The sequence below is a fragment of the Cucurbita maxima genome, unplaced genomic scaffold (genome assembly GCF_002738345.1).
Source record: "Cucurbita maxima cultivar Rimu unplaced genomic scaffold, Cmax_1.0 Cma_Scf00004, whole genome shotgun sequence".
Taxonomy (NCBI): Eukaryota; Viridiplantae; Streptophyta; class Magnoliopsida; order Cucurbitales; family Cucurbitaceae; genus Cucurbita; species Cucurbita maxima.
Window position 1 is genome coordinate 3,441,601 of NW_019272020.1, and position 27,518 is coordinate 3,469,118.

Below are 27,518 nucleotides of genomic sequence, written 5' to 3' on the forward strand. Positions count from 1 at the left end.
AAGAGCTCGGTGTCCTGGATTCAACAAACCATTAAACTGTAATTAATTATTATTAAAAATACACATATTTACTACCTAATTAAGATTTTAATTACATTAAATTTTAATTTTATATCACATAAATTAATTAATTTTTTAAAAAAATTATTAATAATTTTTAAAAAAATTGACTCACAAACTTATTAAAATTCATCCAATTATACTTAAAATTTAGATGAGTTACAATCTCAATAATATAAATATAAAAATCTAATAAATTCCATTATAAATTATGGATTTATTAATGAATTATAAAAGGCGCGTAAGATATAAAATTAATAAAATATCGGAGAAAATCGATCTAATATCTTTATATATATATATATATTAGAAATAGAATCGTAGGTAAAAAATTTAATACGGCAAGCAAATTTATATTACTGATACTATTATTTATTTATTTACTAATATTATTAAACAACTGCACCTACATAGGAGCCTCAAGAACCCAACAGCTTGGACTCTGTCAGCTTCCACGCGTCCAATTTCCATGTCACGTGTCTTTTTCAAGCGCCACGTAGCCTCACTTCCTTTCTTCCTCTCTTCTGTTATAAAACAATTTTCTCCTATATTCAATGTTTCAGCTCAGCCTTCGCAACTATGAAGAAATCCACTGCAATTTCAGGATCGCCATTTTCACTTTCTTTTCTGTTCACTGTCTTCTTCCTTTTCCTTTCTTTACCTTCGAATGCAGATGATAAATGGTGGGAAGCGGCCTGTCCTGTGAAGAGAGCTAATGAGAGAAAATCACTCCTCAAAACAGAGTACGGCGAGATCTCTGCCGTTGATTTACACGATGCTTCTCAATTCGGACCTTACCATCTTCAGTTCATTACAATGGAACCCAACTCCCTGTTTCTCCCTGTTCTTCTTCATGCGGACATGGTGTTGTACATGCACACTGGTATGCTCTGTTTCTTGAAAGAAAAAACAACGAATATATGAAATTTTGAATGGTATGAATGTTTGTGATTATTGTAGGAAGTGGGAGGTTGAATTGGTTTGATGATGATGATTTGAGGGAGGTGGATTTACGGCGGGGAGATATTTTCAGGCTTCAACCAGGCGCCATTTTTTACATTCATAGCAGCTTAGAGACCGAACGTGAAAAGCTTCGGATGTATGCTCTGTTTTCCAGCACAGATGAGGACCCATTTGTACGTTTAAATCCAATTTTATATCCTATAAATTGGCCGGTTTCTATGATTCTAAGTTAAACTTGATGCATGTTTTTGAAGGAGCCGGCTATCGGAGCGTACTCCCGTGTCACCGATCATGTTCGTGGATTCGACAAAGAAATCCTCTGTAAAGCTTTCATGGTATGAATTCGTCTAAGTTTTAAGTTGTTTTTAAACATCTTCAAAAGGGGATGGTTTTTTCATATGGGTAATTTGGGATTTTATGAACTGTTGTGATGAATGTGTCAAAAGGTCCCGGAGGAAGTAATAGAGGAAATAATGGACGCGAAGAGGCCGCCGCTGATTGTCCACGCTGCGACCACTTTGAGCACTTTGAGCAAGAAGCAGAGGTCGTCATTGTCGATGTCGTTGGAATTAGAAGCTCGATTCTTAAAATCTTTCATAGGGGGAGGCGGGATTGGGATGGATTTCAAGAAGAAGAAGAAGAAGAAGAAGAAAGGGTTGTACAACGTTTTTGAAGCGGACCCAGATTTTGAAAACTGTAATGGGTGGAGTTTGACTGTAACTAAGAAAGTCTCCCATCAGTTGAAGGGCTCCAACATTGGCTTCTTCGTAGTCAACCTCACAGCGGTTAGTTATTTCTATAACTTCAAGGTTTAAATCACTAATTCCTGATATGATTATGTTTAGAGATGACGACAAACAACGGAATTCACTTGCAGGGCTCAATGATGGGTCCGCATTGGAATCCAAGGGCGTGGGAGATTGGGATTGTGACATCAGAGGAGGCAGGGGTGGTTCGGGTGGGGTGTTCGAGCATGACGAACAGTTCAAAATGCAAGAAATGGAGTTTTGTAGTTGGTAAAGGTGATGTGTTCGTGGTGCCAAGGTTCCATCCAATGGCGCAGATGTCGTTCAACAATGGGTCGTTTGCTTTTGTGGGATTTAGCACGACGAACAGGAATAACCTGCCACAGTTCTTGGCTGGACGTAGCTCGGTGTTACAAACTGTGGAGAGGCAAGTGTTGGCGTGGTCGTTTGATGTGAATGTGACGACGATTGATCGGTTGTTGGAAGCTAGAGTTGAGTCAGTCATATTGGAGTGTACTTCTTGTGCTGAAGAGGAAGTGATGAAAATGGAGGAGGAAGCTGAGAGAGAGAGACAAGAGGAGGAGGAGAGGAGAAGGGAAGAGGAAGAACGGGAGAGGGAAGAGGAGGAGGCAAGAAAAAGGGAGGAGGAGGAACGGGAGAGGGAAGAGGAGGAGGCAAGAAAAAGGGAGGAGGAGGAACGGGAGAGGGAAGAGGAGGAGGAGAGGAGAAGGGAGGAGGAAGAAAGGGAGAGAGAAGAGGAGGAGGCAAGAAAAAGGGAGGAGGAGGAGGCAAGAAAGAGAGAAGAGGAAGAAAGGGAGAGAGAAGAGGAGGAGGCAAGAAAAAGGGAAGAGGAAGAAAGGGAGAGGGAAGAGGAGGAGGCAAGAAAAAGGGAAAAGGAGGAGGCAAGAAAAAGGGAGGAGGAGGAACGGGAGAGGGAAGAGGAGGCGGAGAGGGAGCGAAGGGAAGAGGAGGAGGAGGCAAGAAGAAGGGAAGAGGCGGAGAGGGGAGAAAGGGAGGCAGAGAGAGAGGCAGAGGAAGCTAGGGAGAGTGAGGAAGCACACCGAAGAGAGAGAGGTAGGAGACGCAGAGAGGCGGAGAGAGAGGCAGAAGAAAGACAGGGAAGACGCAGGGAGGAAGAAGAAGAGCCAACACTAAGAATTCTGNGACAACGAACGTAACTCAAAACCTTCAATGTCGTGGTATCATCAAGGTTAGCTCCAATGAATAAGAGCACAGACGTGAGGGAGAGACAGAGAGAGAGATGAAAATGAAGAAGACAAAAATGCCACATTTTGTGTTTTAACGTTGTACTGAAATGGAAGTTGCTAATTTTTGTTATGAAGGAACCCCACGTTCTAGAGATCAAACCAAAGGATCTTTCTTTACCCATTAATTAATTATATACACACAGAAATCTGTAAAATAGTGTTGCAAAACAGAGAAGAACGTGAAGAAACAGAAGAGGGAAGGGCCCAAAGCCAGCGGACAAAAAAGATGGGGACTTCCCTTTCTTTTCTTACCTTTAATTGTTTGTGTTCATGTCTTTGCTGGATTTGTCACCCCCTCCGTATGATCCCATACTCCCGCCAATCAGCGCCGCCAGGCTGCTGTTGGGGCTGCCACCAGCTGCTGCCATCCCCAGTCCGAGGAAGTCCAGGGTAGTATGTTTTGGAGCAAATATCGAATGGTTGCTGCTCCTCATTAGTTCCTTCAATCCAGAATTGCCATCACAAGGGAGTCCCAGTCCGAGCCCTGCACTGATCGAGATGCCATCTGCTTCAATTTGCCTCTGCTGATTCCATGGCAACCTCTCTTGGGACGCAGCAGCTGAAGTGGTGGACGGTACTAACCCCAATCCCAACCCGCGAAGCAATGAGGCATTTGATGCTGCTGCTCCCATTTGAGCAGCCTTTTGTAGTAATGCAGTGGCGGACATTGCAGGTTGTGGACTTGGTGTGTACTGCCGGAGCTCTTGGCTGGCAGCCCCAAAAACTGATGCCCCATGGCTAGTTGAAAGACATAGGGAAATAGGTTCAATAGTCGTCGTTGGTGCATAATCGGTCAAGTGATCCGAACAAGCCATAGTATGTATCAAGTCTGTAAATGTCGGGGGTCGAGGAGGTTGCAGGCTCATTGATGTAGTTGTGGAAGCAAACAAGCTAGCAAACTGGCTACTCGAACTGTTGTTGCTGTTCGAGCTCTTGCTGCTGCTACTGCTGCAGCTACCACTCATGCCCGTCGTAGCCACTGGTGCTTCTTCGGGTCGATTCTCTGGTTGATCGTCAATAAATGCAAGGAGAAAAACAAGTTAAACAAAGGGAAAGAATGGGAAAAGGAACATTTGGGGGAATTCTTAAAAGAAAAAGGCAGAATCATCATGTTTTTAACTATAAAGTCGTGAATCTCATAGTGTTGACAGTAACTATTCCAGAAAAGTTCACTTTTAATTGCTCCCTCTCAAATCACTCTCCCATCCCCAGATGGAACCAAAGAAACAACAGACAAAAAAACAACTACAATCCAAGGCCTCACATAAATTTGTTCTGTTCATTTCATTGGGACAAAATACAAAACACGACAAAGCTAACTGAGAAGGCAGTAGTTGTTGATTTTACCACTCTGAATCGGCAAGACAGGAGACAGAACACAAGTTGACGGCGGAGGTGACCGTTCCGGTGGCGGAGATGGCTTCGGACTAGACTCCACCGCTTTCTGAGAATCAGAAACAGGTTTGTCCACCAACGACTGAGGCTGAGCTTTTGCATTTTCCTCTGCCAATGCATCACAGAAAGCTCTATGTGTAATGAAGCTGTCCCTTCTTCAAAAGGAGAAGAAAAGGCAAAAAGAAACCCTCAAAATCCCCAAATGAAAATACAATTTTCATAAGCAAAGGAAAATGGAGGAATTAGGAACCTGGAAAACAGAGTACCACAATCGCATTTATACTCTCTAGTTCCACAAATTTTGGAATGGGCTTTCCAATCAGACTGAACGGCGTATTTCTTCGAACACTTGTCGCATTTCCACTTCTTCTCGCCGTGCTTTCTGCAAAAGTGCTTCTTAATCCCAGTCAGATCACCCAGAGCTCTAGAGGGGTCGTGATGAACACAAGAACTCTCAGGGCAAACATAGACCTTCTTCTTCACCTCCTTACTTGTCCTCTGCCGGAGCTTCCATGGAAGATTGTGCCCTCGCCGGTGAAGCTGCAGATTCTGATCCCTCTGAAACCCCTTGTTACAAATCTCGCAAACAAATCGATTTGTGGCCAAAAGGGTCTTCGGGGACAGAGCAATCACTTCCGCATCCGGATCTACGCAGAACAAAAGTTCCAATTCAACACTCAAAAAAACAGAAGTAAACTAATATAACCAATGATAGAAAACAATATGGTACCTGGCATTCCGGGGAGATTTCGTTTTTTCTTAGCGGCGGGTTTGGGGGTCGGAGCGACGTTTCCGGGGGAGGATTCAGTGGGTTCGCCGGAAGCCGACGAGGAATTCTCTAAATCGGCCGGCATGAGTACAGCAAAAAAACAAAAAAGGATTAAAATCGAGAGGCGTAAAGAAGAAGATTCAGAGCATTTATCTCTTTCAAATGTTTTGAGAAAGAGGGGGACAGCAATTTTTGTTGTCCTAGGGTTTTCTTTTTTTGGTTTGGTTCTCTCTCAATCTCTACCTAAATCTCCATCTCTACCAGTCAAGTAACTTTAATTTTCCCATCCACCAACCAGCTCAGAGGGGACTCTGACCAAAATCCCACATTACCCAATAAACCGCAATGATTAAACAAACACCATCCCCCACGACGGTGATGGAACCCGGCGGGCGGCGGCGGGGGAGGAGGAGGAGGACAACCACAAATAACTAATCTGAGGGTACCCAATTGAGATGGGTGTAAAACGGGGCGGTGTCTGGAAAAAGAAGAAAGAGGAGATTTGTTAAGAGGCGAAGAGGAAGAGAAAATGGGGAAATGAGGGATTCTATCTCTGATTCAGCAGAGTGGAGGGACGACTTTGCCTTTTCATTTCAGATAAAAATAATACTAAAAGTATTAAAAATAAAAGACTTTTTTTTTCTTTTTTTTTTTTTAATAAAATAGGTTTCCAATTTCGGACAGATCCCACTTGTCGTTTCGTAACTTTGGCAATTTCCATGTACTCCGAGGACAATGTCGGTGTTCCCTAATGTTTTTTTTTTTTTTTTTAAGTTTTTTAAATTAAAATTTGAAATATTTAATATTTTTTCAAAAATTCCCTTCCAGTCATTAAATTTTAAAGAAATCAATTATTTAATTTCTCATCATTTAGATATAAATTGGCTGAGGTACGTATCGCATGGTCAAATTTTTATAAAATAAATAAATAATTCCCATTAATTACTTTTCAAAATTTTACCTAATTTCAAATTTTCAAAATTCAAGATAAATGATACTAATTCAATAAAGTTTTACCTAATAGTATTTATAAAAAATTAAAATATATATGTAGAAGGTGAGACATTATTGTTAAGATAGTGGATGAGAGTGAGATTAATAAAGGATGAGGTGGCAATAGATTTTCATAGATAGAAAGCATATATTATAATGGTGGATGTGAAAGTATTGAAGCCCATTCAAAGAAAGCCTCACCTTTCATGTCCTTTCATATTATTCTCCCCATCCTTCAACCATCATTGAATCAACCTTCTTACCTTTCTTCACACTTATTGGAGTATTCCATGGCAAAGCACCACCCATACGCCTTTTTTTATTTTTTTTCCTAATGGCATATTATATTATGTCTGTTAGAAAGAGATTTTCAGACGGTTATAATAAAAAATTTATTTCTCTCTCGATTATTGTTCTAAATTAAACATATTTATCTGTAAAATTTATACGATAGAGTAAAATAAATATACAATTGAAGAAAGAAAGCAGCTCATAAGCATCATCACATCCCATTATAAAAGTCACGAAGTTGAGAAAAGTTTTCCCAACCAAAAGTCTAAAAAAAAAAAAATAATAATAATAATAGATTTATTGACTTTAAAGCTGATGATATGTTTTCAAATTATTGGGCAGCAAACTCATGTGTGAGTCATACTTCAAAATCTCGTTTAAATATATTCCATATTTATTATTAAAAAAAAAACCATTTCCGTTTTTTTATTTGTTTTATGGTAACTTGCTTAACGATTGACACGTGGCAGTTTCTCTTGCTCTTTAATTGTTTTTCATAAATTTAATGAGGATAAAAAAATGTGTTGTTTTAAAAAATAAGTGTTTGCTATTATTGAGCTTTAAAAAATATTTAACCAATTTTATTAGATTTATGGATCAAATTTTATGTGACTTCTAATTTTATATTTAATATACTTATAAATTTTAATATAATGTTTCATAGAAAATTTATTTAAAAGACATATAAAACAAAGACTAATTTTTAGTGGAAAAGAGAGGGTTTTATGATATATTTTAGTCATGAATATCTCTACTTATTTAAATCAAATATTTTAAAATAGTAAGTATCCTTGTCAGCGCTTTTGGACACATGGCAACTTCCCATGAACTTCATTTTTGTTTTTTTCTTTGGACAATTTTAATTATCAAAAAAAAAAAAAGGTTATATTTGGAAGGTGTGGGGTATTAATGTAATTAAAAAGTTATAGAAAATATTTAAATCCCATCCCGAAACTTCAACGCTTATATTAAAATTTTAAACAAACAATGATATCAATTTAAAATTTATTTATTTAGGTCGTTAGTTAATAACTTTTTTAAAAAATAATTTTTTTTCTCTCTAAATTCAACCAAAGCAGGGAAAAAAAAAAAAAATCCACAGAATTATAAAATAAGTAAGAAAAAATAGAAAATTATGAAAAAAATGAAAAACCAATCATATTAATTAAAAACAGTATCATAATGGAATTTATAAATTGATTGAACGTTGCAATTATTAAAATTTGAGATTTAAGTGATAAAAATATAAATTGATTTTTTTTAGCCATTGGTATTTCTGAAAGTAGGTATGAAACAATAACAATAAAATATAAAATTGAAGCTCAATTTAGGGGAAACAAGGAATATTTGAAAAATTGGGGGATAAAAATAAAATACAACCAAAAAGCCGGGAAGTTTCTGCAAAACATCATAATTGATGTCGTTGACTTGGAACACAAACTCACGTTGTGTTTCCACTCATGATAAGTGAGATGGTGGTCTAAGGATCTTAGCTTAATCTCCTTAATTAAATTAATACACCAATAGGAGTATGATTTCATTAAATAATTATATAAAAGTTACACATAAAGTAAAGATTGAAATTTTATGTTTATATTATCATTTTGATAATATATCCCTTGAATCGTTAATTAATATCTTGTTGTTTCTTTTAGAATAATGATAAACTTGTAAATGAATGCAATGTGAAAGGTATGAAAACTATAGGGTTGGCCTAATAATATGTGGAGGAGACGCAATGAATGAAATTGATGGGTGTAAGTTATTTATTTATTTTCATATATGCTTTTAACTTTATATCAAAAAGTCCTCCATCATCAAAAGTGTTCCCTTTTCTTCCTTCTTTGCAAAGTATTTCTCATCTAGAGAATGAATCATTGCACTAACCGTGTCTCTCCTTCTCTCTCCCTTACCTTTTTCTCTCTATAATGTCGTGCTCGATTTGTATCAACACAAATTATTTCATCATCATTTTTATTAATTTACCGATTTTGAAAATATCAAAATAAATTAGTAATTGGTCAAATATTTGAATTTATTATTTTTTGACAACGATAATATAACATAAAAAAATAATAATTAAATGATGAGTTTATAGTAGGATAGAATATAAAGTATGGATTTTATTTATTTTTTTTAATAAATAATTAGAAGTAAAAAAGTTAATTGGGTGGAGGATCAAAGTTGGTGGGTGCGATTTATGGGATAAACTATGGGTGATTTGGTAAAATCTCATTTTCTTGTAAAAAGGCTGATTGGACTTTTCTTTCTTTCTTTATTATTATTATTATTATATTGCTAATCTGACGTGGACATTATTAAAATCAATATTATTTATGCCACTGCTTTTGCTTTCATGTCCCCTTTACTTACTTTCTTTCTTAATCATTACTTATTAAATAAATAAAAATTTAAGTTTCTTTCATAAAATGTTATATTAATATTTTAAAATTTTAAAAATTTAGGAGCAAATTTTTTAAAAAAATATAAGGATATTATTTATACTTAATTTCAAAGCTAGATGGTGGCATCAATGGCCGGCACCACCGACAATGGTTGGCGGAGAGCTGGAGGCGACCCATCCACTTGCGGTGGTTGTTTGGTGGCTGACAATGGAACGGCAGCAGGCTCTTGTATTCAACTGTTTGGGCCATATAGAGGCCCATTTATTACTCTGACCCAAACTTGAACTCAAAGGCCCATGGGAGAGCGATGGTAAGCAGGACATCATATTTACAATAATTTATTTATTATTTTCAAAATAATATCCTTCACGATTTTGAGATTTTTTTAAAATAAAAAAACGGTTTTGATTTTTGAGAAGGAAAAGTAGAATGTCACAGCGGATTTGTAAATTATTAAATTATAAATAACCCTTGTTGGTGAACATAATTACCATAACACCCTACAAACCTAAAATCCCAAAGCCCCTTCCTTTGCCGCCATTCGTATTGTCTTCACCAAATCTCAGACCACTATTCTTCTCCATAGCCCTTAGCTTTCTCTTTTCCTTCGCCTCCCTTCTTCTTCATATATCGCTCTGCTACAACCCTCGTCGGCACGCGCTCTCCACCCATCGTTATTGTTTGTTTTCTTTCTTCTTTTTCTATCTTCCTCTCTGCTGAACCGCCCCGGCACGCCGTCCTCTGTTTTGCTGCAACCGCACGACTGCCCGCCGCCTTCTTCTACAACTGCTCATCGTTGAGGTTCACACTCAATCTTCTGTAACTGTAGATCTCTCAGTCCATCGTTGTTTAATTTGCTTGGTTCAATTTTTTTCTTGTTCATTTTCCCCCTGTTCAACAAGTTCGAAAATAGGAAAAAATTGGATTGAGGTCAAATTTAATTTAAAATTCCGCCAAATCCTACTATTTTGTGTAATCAGATGTTGTTAAGTTCGTTTCTGATTAATTACATATTTCTGGTATAGGTTACTATTAGTTGACAGATTCTTCTTGCAATTAAATTCTATGAACATTCTCTGTATTCCGCACCGTGTGATTAATCAGAATATCAGACTTCCACTGTTTTTCTTTTTCTTTTTCTTTTGAAGTTTTCATTTTGGAAGGAATTTTTTCGATATAAAATGGGATTTCAAATCAGACTGAATATTAATTTTTTATATTCAAACCCAACACAAATGGTATCAGAACTGATTTCTAATCCTTCCAAATCCGGGGTTCCAAACAAGGGGTTATGTTTTGGCCTAGATTAGCTTTTTTCACCTTTTCTTCAATAAAAAAGCTTTAGAATTTAACTGGTGTTGTTTTGGTGATCTTTGTTAGGAGTATAACTATGGCTGGAGAAGCAGGATTGTTTGCTGTTCAACAGACCATTGGCAGTGTCTTATGTTGCAAATGTGGAATTCCCATGGCACCAAATGCTGCCAATATGTGCGTCAAATGCTTGTGTTCTGAAGTTGATATCACAGAAGGTCTACAGAAGCAATTGACTATTATGCATTGTCCAGATTGCGAGAGTTACTTGCAGCCACCCCGAACTTGGCTTAAAGCGCAATTAGAATCGAAGGAACTACTGACATTCTGTATCAAAAGGTTAAAAAATTTGAATAAGGTTAAACTGGTACATGCTGAATTTGTTTGGACTGAACCCCATTCCAAGAGGATCAAGGTCAAGCTGAAGGTTCAGAAAGAGGTCCTACATGGGGCAATTTTGGAACAGTCCTATGTCGCGGAGTATGTTGTACAGGATCACTTGTGCGAGTCTTGTGCAAGGGTCCAGGCCAACCCTGACCAGTGGGTAGCTTCTGTTCAACTCAGGCAGCACGTCCCTCACCGCCGTACATTTTTCTTCTTGGAGCAACTGATACTGAAGCATGGTGCTGCTGCCAATGCCATAAGGATCAAACAGATGGATGAAGGTATTGACTTTTTCTTTTCTAATAGGAGTCATGCTGTAAAGTTTGTGGAATTTATTGGAAAGGTTGCTCCAATCAGGAGCCGCAGCGATAAACAACTCGTTTCTCATGATTCTAAGAGTAACGTTCACAACTATAAGCACACTTTCTCCGTTGAAATATCGCCAATATGCCGTGAGGATTTGATATGCTTGCCTCCTAAAGTTGCTGTTAGTTTGGGCAATCTTGGTCCTCTCGTAATTTGCACCAAAGTTACAAATGCGATTGCTTTACTTGATCCATTCACATTAAGGTACTGCTTCTTGGATGCTGATCAGTATTGGAGGACATCCTTTAGGTCTTTACTCACAAGCAGGCAGCTTGTGGAATATGTTGTACTAGATATTGAGAATGTTTCTACTGAAGTCAATGTTGCTGGTTCTAAGTATATGTTGGCCTATGCTCAAGTAGCTCGCGTATCAGATTTTGGAAGGAACGACACGATATTCTCCATAAGAACCCATCTTGGTCATATTTTGAACCCTGGGGATTATGCCCTTGGTTATGATCTTTATGCAGCCAATAGTAATGATATGGAGATAGAAAAATACAAGGGTCTCGAACTTCCGGAGGCGATTTTAATCAAGAAGAGTTATGAAGAAAAGCGCCAGAGGAAGCGTGGAAAGCCTCGAGCATGGAAGCTTAAATCGCTTGAGATGGATGTTGATGATAGAGGTAGAGCAGAGGAAGATAAGAAAAACTCGGAGTATGAACAGTTTTTGAGAGACTTAGAGGAGAATCCAGATTTGAGGTTCAACATATCATTGTACCGAAATAGAGAATATCAACCATCTGAAATGACTGATGGGGAAGATGGACCTTCAGTACCACTAGAAGAGTTGCTTGCTGATCTTGATTTAGATGAAGGAGATGGAGACGGAGACGATGGCATGGACGAGTAAGTAGGCTGCCTGCTCGTCTTTCTTGTTGGAAGTAGTGCCTTAATTGTTGAACTATGGCTGCCTGCTCGTCTTTCTTGTTGGAAGTAGTGCCTTAATTGTTGAACTATGCTCATTTTTTAGTGTTCGTAACGGGTTATTGCTTGTAATTTTCATTCATACGGCATCTGATTTTTTTAAGGTTTGTTTACAAAAACGTACAAATTTAGGGTCAACCATATCGGCCATGTCATTGTGTCGTTGCTACATGTTTCCCCCTCTTTTTCTTTACAAATGTTGGGGTTTAAATTAGATTATAATTATGTTTAATTAGAAAATCTATGAATTTCAAAAATTTTGAATTAAATCGAATAATTCGTGTTTTAGAATATTCATTTAGATAATAATTTAAAATAAATTAACTTATATTGCTTATTTGAACTAAGTTTAAAGTTTGATTGGTTATGAACATCTATAATCATACAAAATTCATCATATTGAAATCTCGACTTTTGAAGTTATAGACGGAGTCCTACCCAACCTCTTTCGACACTCGTGTTGCCTCATTCTCTCAAACCTTGCATATGTCTCGATTTATCTTCAATGTACACTCCTAGTGTATTGGTTGATGCATCATCCTCCTTCTCAATTGCATCATAACACTTTTCAATCTTGGCCCAATCATGGTCGGATGGGCGCCACTTAAAGGTCGTCCATTGTTTGCCTTGATGTGTGAGAGTCACGAGCTACTTTCTCTCAGTGAGCTTGTGACACTCTCCCCACTACATCTAGTCATCGTACTCGATGACTGTCTCGAAACAAAATTGTATTGTCAGATGTGACAGCACAAATTAAGAGGTTGTGACGCTCTCCTTAATCTAGTCGTTGTCTCGTTGATTTTTTCAGGGATCATATGGTATGGCCGATTGTTTGAAACTGAGAAAAGCTATTGGAGTTGCTGAATTTTCTGAACCGACGTCGTATTGCGTCGGTGGTCCCAGATAAGGATAGCCCTATGCTGGATAATATTAGCAAAGATTCATGCTTCCACGTATTTTTATTATGATATTGAGATATCAAATATAATTATATGTGGTGGCCCACAAATATAATATTTTAATACGTCTCTCTGTCTCTCTCTTTCCTTCTTCTTTCACCTCTCTTCAGTGAGAGAAGAAACTCTGTTATCCGTCCAAATCTGGTTCTTTCTTTGATTCAGTGGGAAAAGGCGAGGGCATAATTTCTCAGTATTTCTTAAAATCGATTCTGCGGCAGTGGTTCGAAGATTTTGATTTCTCTTATTTCTTCTTATTGTCGTTGATCGATATGAAGGACGACGATGTCCTTCCAACGACGATAGCGAGTGCCGGGAAGAAAGATAGCTCGGTTTCGAGTATATTCGGCAAAGGACGCTACAAGTTCTGGGCCTTGACTGCCATTTTGTTGCTCGCATTTTGGTCCATGTTCACCGGCACCGTCTCTCTTCGATGGTCCGCCGGTAATCTCAACGGTCTATCTGATGATATCGATTTTAACCTCCCTAATGATCTCGATGTGCTTGTTAGTATCTCTCTCTCTGTAATTATTATTGATGTCTGAGCCAGATCTTCATCGAATTTAACACATCGATTTCATGGTTTTCCCTCCAATTTTTGGTTTTGAATTTTAGGAAATGGAGGAAAGGGAGAAGATAGTGAAACACATGTGGGACGTTTACACAAATAATCGCCGGATCAGGTTACCGCGTTTCTGGCAAGAGGCATTCGAGGCTGCGTACGAGGACCTGACCAGTGAAATGCCTGGTGATAGAGAGGCTGCTATCTCCGAGATCGCCCGGATGTCTATGCACTCCATTGTTCTTGATACGCCTTCGGAGCAATCCACGGTTGGTTATTTACTCTCTGATACATACGTTTTAATAGCCCCTGATGATCTTATGTTCGTAGCACACGAAAAGGGTATCTAGGGCATTCTATGAACTATAATTACAAACCAGCAACAGTTGGAGTTGAGTTTTTTTTTTTTTCCCGCTCCTAAGTCTTGAGTGTTGCAATTCTTATAGTTATTAGGTGGGAAGTTTTCTTAAAACTAAATGCTAATGGTACGGCCTCTCCCTCCCCACCCCTCATTTTGACATGGTTAATATTCTTCATATTCATCTGAGATTGCACCTTTTGGGATAACTGAGGACTACCTGGAACAGATTTCATGTTAGTTTTGAGTACACTCTTCGTGTATGTGGATGGGGGTTCAGTTTCGGTTGCGATTGCATATTTGCAGTTGACTATGATTCTCATTGAACTCGTAAGAAGTTAGGGAATGATACATAATGTTTAGCATGATACAACGGTCAAATATTGCTTGGAGGAGTATTGTTTAACATGACATGCGGGCAAGGTTCTAGCGGGCAGTTGGATTCCTAGTACTTCCTGTGTGTTTCGTGTTTCCTTGTAGTTTCAATTTTGTGAAAGCTATGGTAAATTTATAAGCTATAACAAGTTTGCACTAAAGCACATTAATGTTTAGAAAAATAAACCAATTGACTATCTAGTACAGCCCTGTGTTTCCATTTGATGAATGGGATCTTAATCCTGACTTCTGATGTCGTTTCCTATTCAGAAACTTGGTAACTCGTATAACTCTTTAGCATTGTAGATAATTTTCCCATACATCATCGGTAAATCAATTTTATCGAGTGTCCCCAAAGGGATAAATTTGGGATTCTTTATCAAAGGCTTGATATCTTGTATAAGGCAGCAATGATTGACATGTCTAAGTTTTGCAACGGTTTTTACCTGCTTGCGTGCCTCCCTCCACAACCAATTGTTGATGGGTAGATGGCCACTCACTTTCCATCCTTGCTTAGCTGCCTGATAATGAACTAGTGATCTCAAATAGGAAACTACAGTTTGTTCTTCGATGATCACTAGCTTATAAAGACATGGAGGTTTTTATCCTCTGTGCTGTCTTGCAGCCTAAAAAAGAAAGTCTTTTTTCCAAATATAGAGTTGTTTTTTAGAGGTATGATATGGGGATTTGTAAAAGTTGGGAGGAACTAGCTTTGGCTACCTGATTTAAATTATAAGAGTTGAAGCTATATTATCGTTTTCACTTAGCTGCCTGGTAGAGAATTGTAGTGGTCTCAAACAGGTGACTACTGCTTGTTCTTCAATGATCACTAGCTTTTTAAGGACAGTGAGGTCTGTTGTCCTCTATACCACTCTGCAGCCTAAAAAAGATTAAGCTCTTTTAGATAATTTTGCAAACTGTGAACTGATTACCAGGGTGTGATCTTGCAATTTATATAAGTTGAGGTTATCTTGTACCTGAATATATTGTTATGATATCCCACATTGGTTGGGGAGGAGAACGAAACCCCCTTTATAAGGGTGTGGAAAACTTTCCCTACCAGACGCGTTTTTAAACCCTTGAGGGGAAGCCCGAAAGGGAAAGCTCAAAGAGGACAATATATGCTAGTGGTGGACCTAGGCCATTACAAATCGTATCAGAGCCAGACACCGGACAATGTGCTAGCGAGGAGGCGGTGTTGCCAGTAAGGACCCCCAAAGGGGGTGGATTTGGCAGAGTCCCACATTGATTAGAGAAAGGAACGAGTGCTAGTGAGGACGATGGGCCTTGAAGGGAGGTGAATTATGATATCCCACATTGGTTGGGGAAGAGAATGAAATACCCTTTATAAGGGTGTGGAAACCTTTTCCTAGCAAGCGCTTTAAAGTCTTGAGGGGAAGCCTGAAAGGTAAAGCCCAAAGAGGACAATATCTGCTATAGCTGTGTCATTAGAAATCCTTGGTTGAATAGGCTTCAAAAACCGATAAAGGCAATCCTGTATTTGATCAAAGCTTGTGTCATATAGAAATGATTAACTATTCTTGGGAAAATTTTCATTTTTCCTTTCTCATGTTTCTTTCCTTGTCAAGGTACTCTAACCTCTGTGCTCTTTACTTTTCTTATACTTATTATCAGAGTGCACGAGAGTTCACAAAGATGCAGAAAATAGCAGATAAAAGCAGGGGGACAGCTATCAAAACTGGGAGTAAGCTGTGACATGGGTGATGTTCATGATGATCCAAGGTTCGATGCCTCTCTACTCTGCCTTTAAAGCCACTAGATTGCTGTCTGAAGTTGTTTGTAGGAGGCAGTGACTGGCAAGTCTACATTCTTTCAAACTTTGATTTTTTTCCGTTTTGCTTACAGTATATTGCAAGATGGGTCAAACAGCCTTTTTGCGTAGAATTTTAGAGTGATATTTGGTAATGTTCTTTATAAAGGTGAAAGATGAGTATTGAAAGTCTCACATTCGACAATCATTTAAACATGTAGAAGAGCATCATAAACTATTATACTTCCAACCCGTTGTTTGCATGGTTCAATTTGTTTCTCTGTGGTTGGAACTTTGGATAATTTCAACTACGGATGCTTTGGTCGTCTGAGTGTCTATGTTAATGTCTCATGTTACAAGGTTATGAAACTTAGATTTCCTATTTGATAAGGTTGTTAGATTTTTACGTTCACATTGATCTTCCTGCGGCATCCTTTGTCTAAAGTTTTATACATCTTAATTTCTGATAGAATGAATTATTATTTTGAAGATCCCTACATTTTGAAGATGTCAAAAATGTCAAATAGTTTAGTCTCCTCTCTCGCCTGAACGACTACTCTCTCTACGCTAAAACCTTGGAACGTCGATGGCTTTTGATTACGAGACAATAATGATGGAAACTTTAGAGTATAAGTACCAACGACGATGTTGGAATCGACCCACAACTCTAACCACATTTTTTTTTTTGTTCGGTTTCCAATTTTATTAAACATTTTTCTAAAATCTAGAATTTATTAGACTCAGTTTTTAAATTTAACAAAATTCTTAACATAAACCTAAATGTTAGTAAATAAACTTATAATTTAACTAAATTTTGAATAACCCAATGTGCGAGCGAGTAAAGGAGGAAACTATGGTTTAACCTAACAACCACAACAACAAAAAAGTATAAATGGTAGGCGATGCAGTTGACTTGAATTCCATCGACCTGCAAAATCGGATTGAGATTACCCGACCACTGAATAACATATGCGCGCTGAATCTGTATCCGTAGCAGTACTGTAACGTCGACAATGAAGTGCCCCTACTGTTCGGCGGCGCAGGGGCGGTGCGCCACCTCGAGCACTGGCAAGTCCATCACCGAGTGCGTTTCATGCGGCCGCGTTGTTGAAGAGCGACAATTCCAGCCTCATCACCTCTTCCACCTTCGCGCTCAAGATAACCCCCTTTGTCTCGTCACCTCCGACCTACCCTCCCCTCCGGTCCACCACCAGAACGATCAGGTTTTGGATCCTTTCGAGCCCACAGGCTTCATTACAGCCTTCTCCACATGGTCCTTGGAGCACAATCCACTCTTCTTCCGCTCCTGCTTCTCCTTCTCCGGTCACCTTGCGGAGCTCGAGCGCACCCTAGAGTCTACGTCGTCAGCCAATTTACCGTCGTCGTCGACGGTCGTGGTCGATAACCTTAGGGCTTATATGCAGATTATCGATGTGGCTTCTCTTTTGGGGTTGGATTACTATATTTCCGAGCATGCGTTTAAGTTGTTTAGAGATTGCTGTTCGGCTACTTGTTTAAGGAACCGGAGCGTTGAGGCGCTTGCCACTGCTGCACTTGTGCAGGCAATTAGGGAGGCGCAGGAGCCCCGAACCCTTCAGGTCTTTATTTCACTTTAAATATGTTGCTTGATTCTTGGTTTTGTTATGATATGTTTTGATGTTCTCGCATAAAGTTCAGGAAGATTTTGGGAAATTCACTGTTGTGCAGATGAATTGAGAAATCTATGCAGCTATTGTCCATTGATGTTGTTTTTTGATAGTTGGCGAGGCTATGGCTTTCAAGTTCATCTTTCGACCATACATCTTTCTGAGTTTCTTTACAAAAGTGCTAACTACCCGCAAGATTTGTTCGAATTTCATGAATTACCCTTGCTTGTTCTACATATTCAGTCAATTGTTATCCTTCCTCTGATTTCTTGCAAAATTATTATTTTGGAGTGTTTAAGTTTCTCAGGTTAGAATGTAAAATTTTAATCCTCGTATATGTTGCTATCTGTACAAGCCCCTTTCTGCACTTTTTAAATTTGAGTAGTGTCTTCTACCAATTGTGATTTTGAGCTATGTTTTGGCATCTTTACTTCACTACTGATACGACAACTAAAGTGGTGTATACTGTGAGTATAACAGGAAATCTCCATTGCAGCCAATGTACCCCAAAAAGAGATAGGGAAGTACATCAAGATTTTGGGAGAAGCTTTGCAATTAAGTCAACCCATCAACAGCAATTCCATTTCAGTCCATATGCCTAGGTTCTGCACGCTTCTTCAACTCAATAAATCTGCTCAGGTACCTCAATTTCATATCTTAGACCAAGTTAAGGCCTATTGATTGGTATGCATTGGACTGTAAATAGTTGATTCTGTTCAATATGATCAAAACTTCTACGGCATGAGAAAATGGACAAGTGCTGTATCCTTACTGGGGGCAAAAAATGACAGAGAAATTTCTTTGCAAATAACTCTTGAAAGCTAATTTGATTGGACTTTCAAATCTCTACATAAAAAGGCATTATGGAGTTTATGTAACTTTTATGTTCTACCAGTGGTACATGGTTCATGAGGAATTGTAGAATCCTTACGGATAAATTTAGAGGGCTAGACGAAGTTCGGGAGAAGTACATGAGGAAAAATATGACACGCCCCCACCTAACAAAACGAACGGAAGTTCTGAAGTAGCCCTACGCAAAATTTTCAAATCTTTCACAATTGTGCTTTGTGTCTATTCATCCTTTCAAAGATTTGGGATCTCTTTTTCAACCACAACTTCCAAAAGATAGCTTTCACCACGCTGTTCCAAAGCATTTTGCTTCTAAGGTTTTAATAATTACAATGTGCTTTTGATAAGTGTCAATTAGAGCACTTCTCTGCTGTCTTCTTTGGCTTAGAGTGGCTTAATGTCTTATCTCCCCTTTGTTTTCATATACTTTCCAAGAGTGATAATAGTTGTTTCTTGTTTAATAATTTAAATTCCAATAATGTTATTCTCTTTCTATGTGATCTATAGATTCACCTTTTCTTATTTAAACTTTTCAAATAGACACAAACCTTAAAGGGACTAAAGTTGCAATTTAACCTTAATTTTATTTGATTTGAATGTAATATGTCAAAACAGATAAATTTCAAATTTGTACAATAAAATTTGTGTTCATGTGTTTCAAATTCTGCTTGACCACTGGCATTGGTAGTTCTCCTCAACAATAATATTGGATATAGTAATGATCGTTTACCTTTCCCTCCTTACAACTCCAAGCATGTGGTAACATGTGATCTATTATTTTCCCTCTAACATGCTTATTGACAACTATGAATTTTAGGAACTGGCTACTCACATCGGGGAAGTTGTCATCAACAAATGCTTCTGCACTCGCAGGAATCCCATTAGCATCTCGGCTGCTGCTATATATTTAGCTTGCCAATTAGAAGACAAACGGAAGACACAAGCAGAAATTTGTAAGGTTACAGGTCTTACTGAAGTCACCCTCCGGAAAGTCTACAAAGAGCTACTAGAAAATTGGGATGATTTGCTTCCGTCTAATTATACTCCTGCTGTCCCTCCAGAAAGGGCATTTCCCACAACTGTAATTGCTTCTGGCCGTTCTGCTGCTCCAAAAGTTGATGCATTTGAACGGACGTCTTCAGAGAAAGACAAGCAGATAGACACTAAACCTAATATATCCACCGAGATCTCAGACATGGGTCATCCATCCAGAGTCAAAGAAGACAATGAGAGTAAATTTGTATCCCGTGGAATGTATAACCCTGTAACTAACAAGTCATCAACTTTTTGTCAGCCACATCCTCCTCCTAAAGGCACTGTTGGAAAGAAGAGTCAAAGTGATATCCAGGGAATGGATATTGTTAAGGAGCACCCGCACTCCACCAGCCAGCAATAAGAACAGGAGGAGGATGAAGCTTGACGCCACCCAATTATGCTATATTGGATAAGTGGAGCTGTACGATGTTGAAATGAAGAAGGTAGATTCATAGTAATGTTCTGGTAGAAGCGAACATTTCCTTGCGTTTATTTAGGAGAAAGACCAAGCAAATGGATTAGAAGTTCCCAATGTAAGGCCTCGGCAATTCAATTGTCATGGAGAATTGCACTGTTTCCAACGAGGATTAAGGTACATATGTAAAATTAACTCGAACATGTTATGGTTTTGAACTCTTATGCATCACACACGAAAGTTCTCGTCTTTTACATGTCTGAACTGCCAACCATCTAGATTTGCCCGTATAGTTCGCTTCAAGTTACAAAAGAGTAACGTTCTGTAGAGTTAAAATTTCAGATTATGATTATTTACTCTTAATTCCTGATCTATAAGGAAGACCATTGGTTCAGATTTTCATCAAATGCCTTTTGATATTCCTCGGATGGATAAGGTGGAAGGTCTTTACAGAACCCACCACTTCTCTCTCTCTCTCTCTCTCACACACACACACACAAAAGAGCCGGACATAGTCGAGGAAGTTGGGAAAGATGCTACTGTCATCATCCTCTTTAGTTCGAGCATTGCCGGTTAATCGTTTGAATTCGTTTTGTAAACCGGCGAATCCACGGACGGCAGTGAAGATTCAGGCCATGGCAAAGGAAGGAAGCGAGAGCGAAGGGGGCATTGCAGAGACGTTGGCAATAGCCGGGGGGTTAGTGGCGACCCCAGTGATCGGTTGGTCGCTGTACACCCTGAAAACAACCGGGTGCGGGCTGCCGCCGGGGCCAGGCGGGTCACTCGGCGCATTGGAAGGCGTCAGCTACTTGGCGGTGGTGGGCATCGTGGGTTGGTCGGTATACACGAAGACGAAAACTGGATCTGGCCTGCCCAACGGCCCTTTTGGGCTTTTGGGCGCGGTGGAAGGTCTGTCGTACTTGAGTTTATTGGCTATCTTGGTCGTTTTTGGGTTGCAGTACTTCGAACAGGGGTACATCCCCGGCCCTCTTCCGGCTGCTCAGTGCTTTGGTTGACGATTCTCTTCTTTAACCATTTGGGGTCTATCTTGTGATGAATGTATGTGGCTGTTGTTTCTCCTAGTTTTGGTTTGACTGTGTTTTCTTCTCTTTCATTGCGCATAGGACTTTCCCTGTTATTTGGGTTTCCAATGTAATATAATTAAACAAATTTAGGTTATGTCGTTTGCAATTCCTCGATTACTATCACGTCCACTGTCAACTCTAACATAGTTCAAGGGGGATGAATGTGAAAAATGAATTTTAAGATCTCATATTATTTAAAGAGGAAAACGAAACATTTTTTTATAGAATGTGAAATCTCTCTCTAATAGACTAGTTTTAAAAATCTTGAGGCGTGGATCTTGTGGTTGACTAAAGTAGATAATATTTATTAGTAGACATACTTTAAAAATCACAAAACTTACCAAATTGTATATAAATAAAGTTAGACCTCGCTGAACAAAGTAATCTTAATAATGTTAAAATTTTCACCTACTAATTTATTTTCTTATATATTCAAGAAATTTGTAGAGTTGAATTGTTAAAAGACTTGGGAGTCCTTGCAGAGTAAGTGTATAAATACCCTCGATAAAACCTTACTGCTTTTTTCCGCCTCTTCCAGTTCCCTCCGTTTCGACCCGACCGTACTAACTAGATCCCGAGCAAAAAACACTCGCCAATGTTCTCCGTCCACTCCATTTGATTTCTGGTATCAATTATTTGTAATCGTATTAGTCTGAGCAACCAACGTGTGCTGCCATGGGAGACTACGATGATGCCTTCATGCGGAATCCCAACGCGGCGGTTCAGACTCGTACCAAGGCCCAGAATCGTGCCAATGTCCTTCAACTCAAACTGGTACGTGGAAGGCTTTCGACTATTATCATCATTTCTTTTGAAGCCTTCGATTGTTCTTTTTTTGTTTGATTGAAGTTAGCTAGGGTTTCAAGAAGTTGTTTCGCAGTCTGTTTATTAGAAAAGATACAGAATTTGTTGTTGTGTCGCAAAACTATGCATAGATGTTGTCGTTATAGTTATTGCGTATTCATAATGATTGATTTTCGTTTTTTTTGTTTAGAGATTATAAATTAAGTTCTACGTTGAATACTCATAGATCGCTAACAACGTATTGTCAATGAAATGTCTCGTGTCTTGTTAAAAGAGAAAAAGACTACATCTAGTCGACAGCAGCATGGTGTAATACGATGACTAAATATTGTCATCGGGGGTCGAAATTTCAGATTATGGTTTTCAAAGAAGCTGATGTGTTTTAGAACATTCGACTATGGAATGTCTCGGGTTCTTAATTTTCCTTCTCGTGCAGATTGGACAGAGTCATCCCACTGGTCTTACGACAAATCTCCTGAAGCTCTTTGAACCCCGACCGCCTTTGGAGTTCAAACCTCCACCGGAGAAAAGAAAATGTCCTCCATTAACAGGTTTTTAGTACTTTTCAAAACTTGCTTGGTATTTATTATTTTTTTTTAATGTAGTTTTTTCCTTACTACTTTTGCCGAGGGATGTAATTTTATCGCATTTCGTTTTGAAGGAATGGCGCAGTTTGTGAGTAATTTTGCTGAGCCTGATGATCCAGAATATTCTCCTCCTGTTCTAAAGGGTGAAACTCCGGTAAGATAATTTACTTCTTAATGACTGTGTGAACTACCTTCCCCAATCCTTTTAAGATTGAATATTGAATCTCGTACCCTCCCCAAAATGTATATGTTTTGAATACATGTATGTATTACAAGGAAAGTGAGTATTGCTTATAGTTTTAACTTAGAGGTTGTTTGGCAGCTTGTGATGCAATATGGTTTGCTTTAAACACAATTTTAGGAATTTAAATTAGGTAGCTTGTAAGTTTTAAGGTTAGTGTATAACAACTCATTTGCCCATGATTTTTTAAGTAAGCGATGCTTTGATTTCTTTTGAACAACAGCAACATCAAATAAATACGTTTTAACTGAACTTGTGTTACTAAAATTCAGGAAAATTCTTTAAAAAGAACTTCTGTGCAGCCTCTTATTTAGTGTGGTATCTTTGTCGATCTATTTAGCACATTTGTAGTATAGGTTTTTATCATTTCAAATAAAGTGATCTTAATTAGTTTCTGAAGACTGGATTTTCAAAATAATGGTTTATCGTGTATACATCTATGAGAATTATGGCATAACTACTTGAGAATCTGATTAATCTGAAACTGAAACTTTTCAGGCACAAAGGAGGGCTAGAATTCACTTGCTAAGAATTGAAAAGGGTGCGAAGAAAGCTGTTGAGGAGCTGCCAAAATGTGATACATCTCTTCAGTACTTACCCTTAATTTGTAGGTAAAAAATTTGAATGTCGTGTCTTACATATGTACTTATGTGCAGATCTTGAACGTGATGATCCAAATGTAACTGGTGATCCATACAAAACTCTCTTTGTGGCTAGACTGGTGTGTAAAATGTAGTGTACATAATTCTTTAATTTAAGCTTAATGTTACACTGAAAATCATTGTTACCCATTGGCAGAATTATGAGACAACTGAGAGCAGAATCAAAAGAGAGTTTGAGTCTTATGGGCCAATCAAACGGGTAGGTATTTGAGCATCCTCATGGGGCGCTCGGTAAGAGGTTAATATTTTTGTGGTCAATTATATACTTTATTTTACTATGAGAAATATTTTTTGGGTACTTATCATGTTTTTGGTCCATTTTTCTGAAAATTTTACTAGAATCTATTCCATTCTAAATCACTATGGGTTGGTTTAGTAGTATGTCTAAGCATGGATTTGCATGTGTGGTTTGTCTCAGTTAATAGGTCTTCTTGTATTGTTTTTCGTTGTAGTGACAATTAAATAGTTCATGCTTTCTCTTTGAATAACCCATCAGAAATATTCCACTGGCCTTCCAAACTATGTATCAACATGCCAAACAGATCTCTGATTATTTTTATTTTTTTCCCTTCAACTTTCTCCCCATTTAAAGTATTCAAATTTCTGGGTAAGTTTTTTTTGGGGGATAAAGCATATTTCCATCTGTCTGGATCCTTACGGTGGAAATAAGTTTGAATAACAATTAACGCCAAACACCTCCTGGATTCATCGTTGGTAATTTAAGCTCCTAATAGTCTCTCAGGTAAAGCTGCTGGTATGCAGTCATCAATTTGATGTGTATTTCATTTTCCTCTTAGTGATCATGTCTTTGCCCGGATGTAGTTGGGTTAGTTAATTTTTGAGGCATGATGTTAATTGGAAACTCCTTAGGAAAATTCTATACATCAAGAATTCCTGGTAAGGAGGCAGGTATTCTACATTCAGCCAAATGTTACTCATGATTTTGGTATTTCTATGGCTCTGACCTAAAAGATGGTGGGCTTCACCATGCATGACAAAGCTGAAAATTTTAGGTTGGGCAGTGGAGTGATGTACTTTGCCTTTTGGCCTTTATATTCAAGCAACAATGGAGATAGTCAACTTATTATTCTGCCTTGGGTAAAATACATGGGAGTATTAGCATCTCTTTCTCCTTTGAATTTTGTACTGCATAGATTTTCTGCTGCTAAAAGTTGTACCTTTGGTTTTAAAGGCATCAAAAAATCTCATGGTTGAGAAGATTTCCTGGTATTTCCTGTATTACATATACCTTTTTCATTATTTGAAAAATAATTCCCTGGTAAGGGGAGTTTATTATGTTCGACAACTGGTAAAATGGTCACAAATACATCAGTTTTTCCTGACTCTAGCTGGTGATGATGCATCTCGCAATGGAAGCTCTATGATTTAAAGGTGAGCACGGCTAATTAGGCATAGTGCCTGTCTGCCGTGCCAATAGGATTAGCTTATAATAAACTTTCTTACAGTATTTCTCTAGCTATAAATTCATAAAATCTTCATCGAGAATGTGTAATGGAAAGAGATTTGAACTTCTCTTCTGCAATGACTTTTTTGTTTGTGCAAATATTCTGTGTATTGCAGGCCCGATTGATTATGGACAAAGTGACAGGCAAACCTAAAGGCTACGCATTCATTGAGTACATGCACAAAAGAGATATGAAAGGTTTGTTTCAATTAATTTGTATTTTTAACCCTTCTATTCGATTAATGATTAGTTCCTTCATTTGGAGATAATTAATTTACTCACCTCCATTTGAAACTACTCAGCTGCATATAAGCAAGCTGATGGTAGGAAGATTGATGGTAGAAGGGTAATTGTGGACGTCGAGCGAGGTAGAACAGTACCAAATTGGCGTCCTCGATGGCTGGGTGGCGGTCTTGGAACTACCAGAGTGGGAGGCGAAGATAATAATCAGAAGCAGCCTGGAAGGTAATTAATATGATGTCAACAACTCCTGCACTTTCTAGTGCAAGGCATTGAGAAATATTGATGATTATTGTACTATAAAACAATAATGAATGCGTGATAATGATTCTCGATCCAATGTTTTTATCTTGCAAAGTCTTAACTTTTTGTGATCACTGAAAATTTATAAAGATTATATACGCTGAAAGCATGTGTAATTTGTACAGGGAGCAACAGCAGTCTGGTGCACCATCTCGATCGGAGGAGCCTAGGGCTCGTGAAGATCGCCATGGAGAGCGGTATGATGTTCCATATGTTCTTTTCATTTTAGAAAATTTTGTGCCAATACATGTGTGCTTCTTTCAAATAATGGTTTCAGCATTTGACTGGAACTTCAGTTTATTGTTAATTTTAGATTCTGCCGATTTAATATTTTCAGAGATAGGGAAAAGTCTTATGAGAAGGGAAGAGACAGAGAAAGAGAGAGAGAGAAGTCTCATGAACGTTCCCGTGAGAGATCTAAGGATCGTGATGTCAAAGAAGATAGGCATCACAGAGATCGTGATAGGACTAGAGATAGAGATCGGGACAGAGAAAGGGACAAAGAGAGAGATCGTGGCCATGACCGCGATAGAACACGTGATCGTGATCGTGATCGAGGAAGGGATCGAGGCCGTGACTATGAGCGTGATAGAGGTCGTGATCGGGATCGTCATCGCGACAGAGATAGGGAGAGGGATCGGGATCTTGAAGGGGGATTTCCAGACCCTGATCGTGGTCGCTCCCATGATAGGGAATCCGATTATGATAGGGAATCCGATTATAATCGGGAATCAAAATATGAAAAGGATAGACATGGTGATAGGGACAGAGATATTGATCGTGCTGAAACAGAAGATGGTCATGGGTGGTATGATCAGCCTGAGTATGGGCATCGACTCCCAGATAATGATCCTGATCACCAAAACGACAATCACTTTGAACATAACCATAGTCGGGGACAATATGATCACCCAGAAGACCATCGTAACCAAGATCGTTATGATCAGAATGATAGAATGGAGGATGATTAACATTGTGACCGTGGCGCTTCTGAATCATGCGATAGAGAGGCCCCGTGATTTTAATCATGAATTTAGGCACAGTGAGAGATCTCATTCGAGAGAATACGAGTTTCTCATGCTGCAGTGTGTACCGCTGGTAAGTATTTGCTCACTTTCTTCTCCTTTTCTTTATAACTGATAAAGCAGCCAGCCCTTCTCCCATATATGTTCCCTAGTGTTCTTCCAGGAGGAGGTTGAGATGATATCAAATATCAGGAAAGTACTATGTAGCTGCCGTGATCGATGTTGGAATTGTCTTCTTTCTTCTGTTAATGTTACTAAAGATTCTGGATGCCTGATACTGTTTCTTCTTGGGAGTTTCAATTATTTCAGCTACTTTATCATGCAGATTGTTGCTTAGTTTAAACTTCTACGAGCGTCATAGAACATTGAATGCTTGATTTGATTGAACATCGTTTTGGTGACAACAAGGTCAATATGGAAAACAGTTTGTTACAACTTGATATCAAGGAGTTTCATGAATCTCATTGTTCATACGTCTTTGGAATCTTTGAAGGCCTATAAGAATGACCCTTGAATTTTTATGAAAATTTGGAACAAATTTGTTACAAGTTTTGAACTTGTAAGGTCCAAATTAATGAATACTAAACTTTAGAGTCCACTTTGTGTCGTGGGTGGTCAAAAGAACGAGGCACTCGACCTACCAGTTGCAGACCCAATGGGCTCAAGCTGCCCAAACTGGAAACTGTCCATGAAACTCCTTGATATCAAGTTGTGAAGCTAAGCGATTACCCAATAGTCAGGCCATACAAGTTAGGCAAAAACGTATGAACAATGAGATTCATCCCTCATTAAATCTGTATGCAATCTTAATTACTTGGATAAGAAAATAAAATCTTGTTGGGAATCGAACTCAGGTCTTCTAGGTGATGAAAACTAAATATCTTAACCACTAGATTGTTGAGATGTTTTGAATATTTAAATATTTATTTTAATCATATTTATTCTGCTGAATTTTTATGGTTATATTTTAAGAAAAAATTAAGCTTATAAACTCAATTGGGACCTATGATTTTCTTTATTTCAAGTTATTCCTTTGTTAATAAATTGTAAAACCGAACTTTAACTTATCAATATAAAAAATTAGAGTGTTTATTATTATTATTATTTAAAAATTAACTTAGAAAAAAGTATTGAAGAACGTGGGGGTGGGTTTTGGATGTTTGGAAGCATCCAATAATTGAGGCAAAGATACAACGAACATTTCTAAGTTATTATTTTACACTTTTGGGAGTTGTTATTGATTGAATCACCTAATTGTGTG

General features: G+C 38.2%; 8 protein-coding genes across 12 annotated transcripts in view; 7 read left to right on the forward strand and 1 right to left on the reverse strand.

Moving 5' to 3' along the window:
- Nucleotides 1-27,518, forward strand: part of LOC111478507 (vegetative cell wall protein gp1-like) — a 446,768-nt gene that overhangs the window by 291,690 nt on the left and 127,560 nt on the right. The gene's annotated exons all lie outside the window — the stretch shown is intronic.
- Nucleotides 627-3,136, forward strand: LOC111478419 (vicilin-like seed storage protein At2g18540). Its single transcript, XM_023122666.1, has 5 exons — nt 627-943; nt 1,021-1,196; nt 1,278-1,358; nt 1,470-1,808; nt 1,901-3,136. Exons 1-5 carry the CDS (start codon nt 640-642, stop codon nt 2,945-2,947), a joined length of 1,947 nt encoding a protein of 648 aa, XP_022978434.1. The 5' UTR covers nt 627-639; the 3' UTR covers nt 2,948-3,136.
- Nucleotides 3,129-5,780, reverse strand: LOC111478449 (protein indeterminate-domain 2-like). Of its 2 annotated transcripts, none has more exons than XM_023122715.1 (4): nt 5,163-5,780; nt 4,683-5,079; nt 4,386-4,587; nt 3,129-4,044 (listed from the first exon to the last, which is right to left on the reverse strand). In XM_023122715.1, exons 1-4 carry the CDS (start codon nt 5,284-5,286, stop codon nt 3,292-3,294), a joined length of 1,476 nt encoding a protein of 491 aa, XP_022978483.1. In that variant the 5' UTR covers nt 5,287-5,780; the 3' UTR covers nt 3,129-3,291. The 2 variants fall into 2 exon arrangements, with proteins under 2 accessions (XP_022978483.1, XP_022978484.1); XM_023122716.1 differs by having other exon boundaries at nt 3,129-4,040; nt 4,385-4,587.
- LOC111478443 (60S ribosomal export protein NMD3-like) lies at nt 9,392-12,092 on the forward strand. Of its 3 annotated transcripts, none has more exons than XM_023122707.1 (3): nt 9,392-9,691; nt 10,271-11,835; nt 11,888-12,092. In XM_023122707.1, exon 2 carries the CDS (start codon nt 10,281-10,283, stop codon nt 11,802-11,804), a length of 1,524 nt encoding a protein of 507 aa, XP_022978475.1. In that variant the 5' UTR covers nt 9,392-9,691; nt 10,271-10,280; the 3' UTR covers nt 11,805-11,835; nt 11,888-12,092. The 3 variants fall into 3 exon arrangements, with proteins under 3 accessions (XP_022978475.1, XP_022978474.1, XP_022978473.1); XM_023122706.1 differs by having other exon boundaries at nt 10,271-11,829; nt 11,881-12,092; XM_023122705.1 differs by having other exon boundaries at nt 9,393-9,691; nt 10,271-12,092.
- LOC111478506 lies at nt 12,926-16,225 on the forward strand. Its single transcript, XM_023122799.1, has 3 exons — nt 12,926-13,340; nt 13,450-13,665; nt 15,765-16,225. Exons 1-3 carry the CDS (start codon nt 13,107-13,109, stop codon nt 15,843-15,845), a joined length of 531 nt encoding a protein of 176 aa, XP_022978567.1. The 5' UTR covers nt 12,926-13,106; the 3' UTR covers nt 15,846-16,225.
- On the forward strand, nt 16,748-20,245 carry LOC111478459 (plant-specific TFIIB-related protein 1). Of its 2 annotated transcripts, XR_002717468.1 has the most exons (4): nt 16,748-17,498; nt 18,027-18,185; nt 19,213-20,022; nt 20,224-20,245. XR_002717468.1 is itself a non-coding variant. In XM_023122732.1 (3 exons), the coding sequence occupies exons 1-3, from the start codon at nt 16,914-16,916 to the stop codon at nt 19,789-19,791; spliced, it is 1,323 nt and encodes a 440-aa protein (XP_022978500.1). In that variant the 5' UTR covers nt 16,748-16,913; the 3' UTR covers nt 19,792-20,101. The 2 variants fall into 2 exon arrangements, 1 of the variants encoding a protein (XP_022978500.1); XM_023122732.1 differs by lacking the exon at nt 20,224-20,245 and having other exon boundaries at nt 19,213-20,101.
- LOC111478511 lies at nt 20,270-21,042 on the forward strand. The gene has a single exon (XM_023122803.1). It carries the CDS (start codon nt 20,379-20,381, stop codon nt 20,859-20,861), a length of 483 nt encoding a protein of 160 aa, XP_022978571.1. The 5' UTR covers nt 20,270-20,378; the 3' UTR covers nt 20,862-21,042.
- Nucleotides 21,413-26,697, forward strand: LOC111478450 (U1 small nuclear ribonucleoprotein 70 kDa-like). Its single transcript, XM_023122717.1, has 10 exons — nt 21,413-21,704; nt 22,171-22,285; nt 22,396-22,475; nt 23,061-23,136; nt 23,219-23,283; nt 23,361-23,423; nt 24,806-24,887; nt 24,992-25,154; nt 25,358-25,429; nt 25,570-26,697. The coding sequence occupies exons 1-10, from the start codon at nt 21,606-21,608 to the stop codon at nt 26,201-26,203; spliced, it is 1,449 nt and encodes a 482-aa protein (XP_022978485.1). The 5' UTR covers nt 21,413-21,605; the 3' UTR covers nt 26,204-26,697.

Bases quoted from the DNA above. Each gene is read 5' to 3' on its own strand.
- LOC111478443 (XM_023122707.1), top strand. From the start codon at position 10,281: ATGGCTGGAGAAGCAGGATTGTTTGCTGTTCAACAGACCATTGGCAGT.
- LOC111478450 (XM_023122717.1), top strand. From the start codon at position 21,606: ATGGGAGACTACGATGATGCCTTCATGCGGAATCCCAACGCGGCGGTT. The intron at 22,476-23,060 runs GTAAGATAATTT...GAAACTTTTCAG, and splicing joins TTCTAAAGGGTGAAACTCCG to GCACAAAGGAGGGCTAGAAT. The intron at 23,137-23,218 runs GTGATACATCTC...ACTTATGTGCAG, and splicing joins TGTTGAGGAGCTGCCAAAAT to ATCTTGAACGTGATGATCCA.
- LOC111478511 (XM_023122803.1), top strand. From the start codon at position 20,379: ATGCTACTGTCATCATCCTCTTTAGTTCGAGCATTGCCGGTTAATCGT.
- LOC111478449 (XM_023122715.1), bottom strand. From the start codon at position 5,286: ATGCCGGCCGATTTAGAGAATTCCTCGTCGGCTTCCGGCGAACCCACT. The intron at 5,080-5,162 runs GTACCATATTGT...TGTTCTGCGTAG, and splicing joins AAATCTCCCCGGAATGCCAG to ATCCGGATGCGGAAGTGATT. The intron at 4,045-4,385 runs GGTAAAATCAAC...ATTGACGATCAA, and splicing joins CTGTCTTGCCGATTCAGAGT to CCAGAGAATCGACCCGAAGA.
- LOC111478459 (XM_023122732.1), top strand. From the start codon at position 16,914: ATGAAGTGCCCCTACTGTTCGGCGGCGCAGGGGCGGTGCGCCACCTCG. The intron at 17,499-18,026 runs GTCTTTATTTCA...TGAGTATAACAG, and splicing joins AGGAGCCCCGAACCCTTCAG to GAAATCTCCATTGCAGCCAA. The intron at 18,186-19,212 runs GTACCTCAATTT...TATGAATTTTAG, and splicing joins AACTCAATAAATCTGCTCAG to GAACTGGCTACTCACATCGG.
- LOC111478506 (XM_023122799.1), top strand. From the start codon at position 13,107: ATGAAGGACGACGATGTCCTTCCAACGACGATAGCGAGTGCCGGGAAG. The intron at 13,341-13,449 runs GTTAGTATCTCT...TTTGAATTTTAG, and splicing joins CTAATGATCTCGATGTGCTT to GAAATGGAGGAAAGGGAGAA. The intron at 13,666-15,764 runs GTTGGTTATTTA...ACTTATTATCAG, and splicing joins CGCCTTCGGAGCAATCCACG to AGTGCACGAGAGTTCACAAA.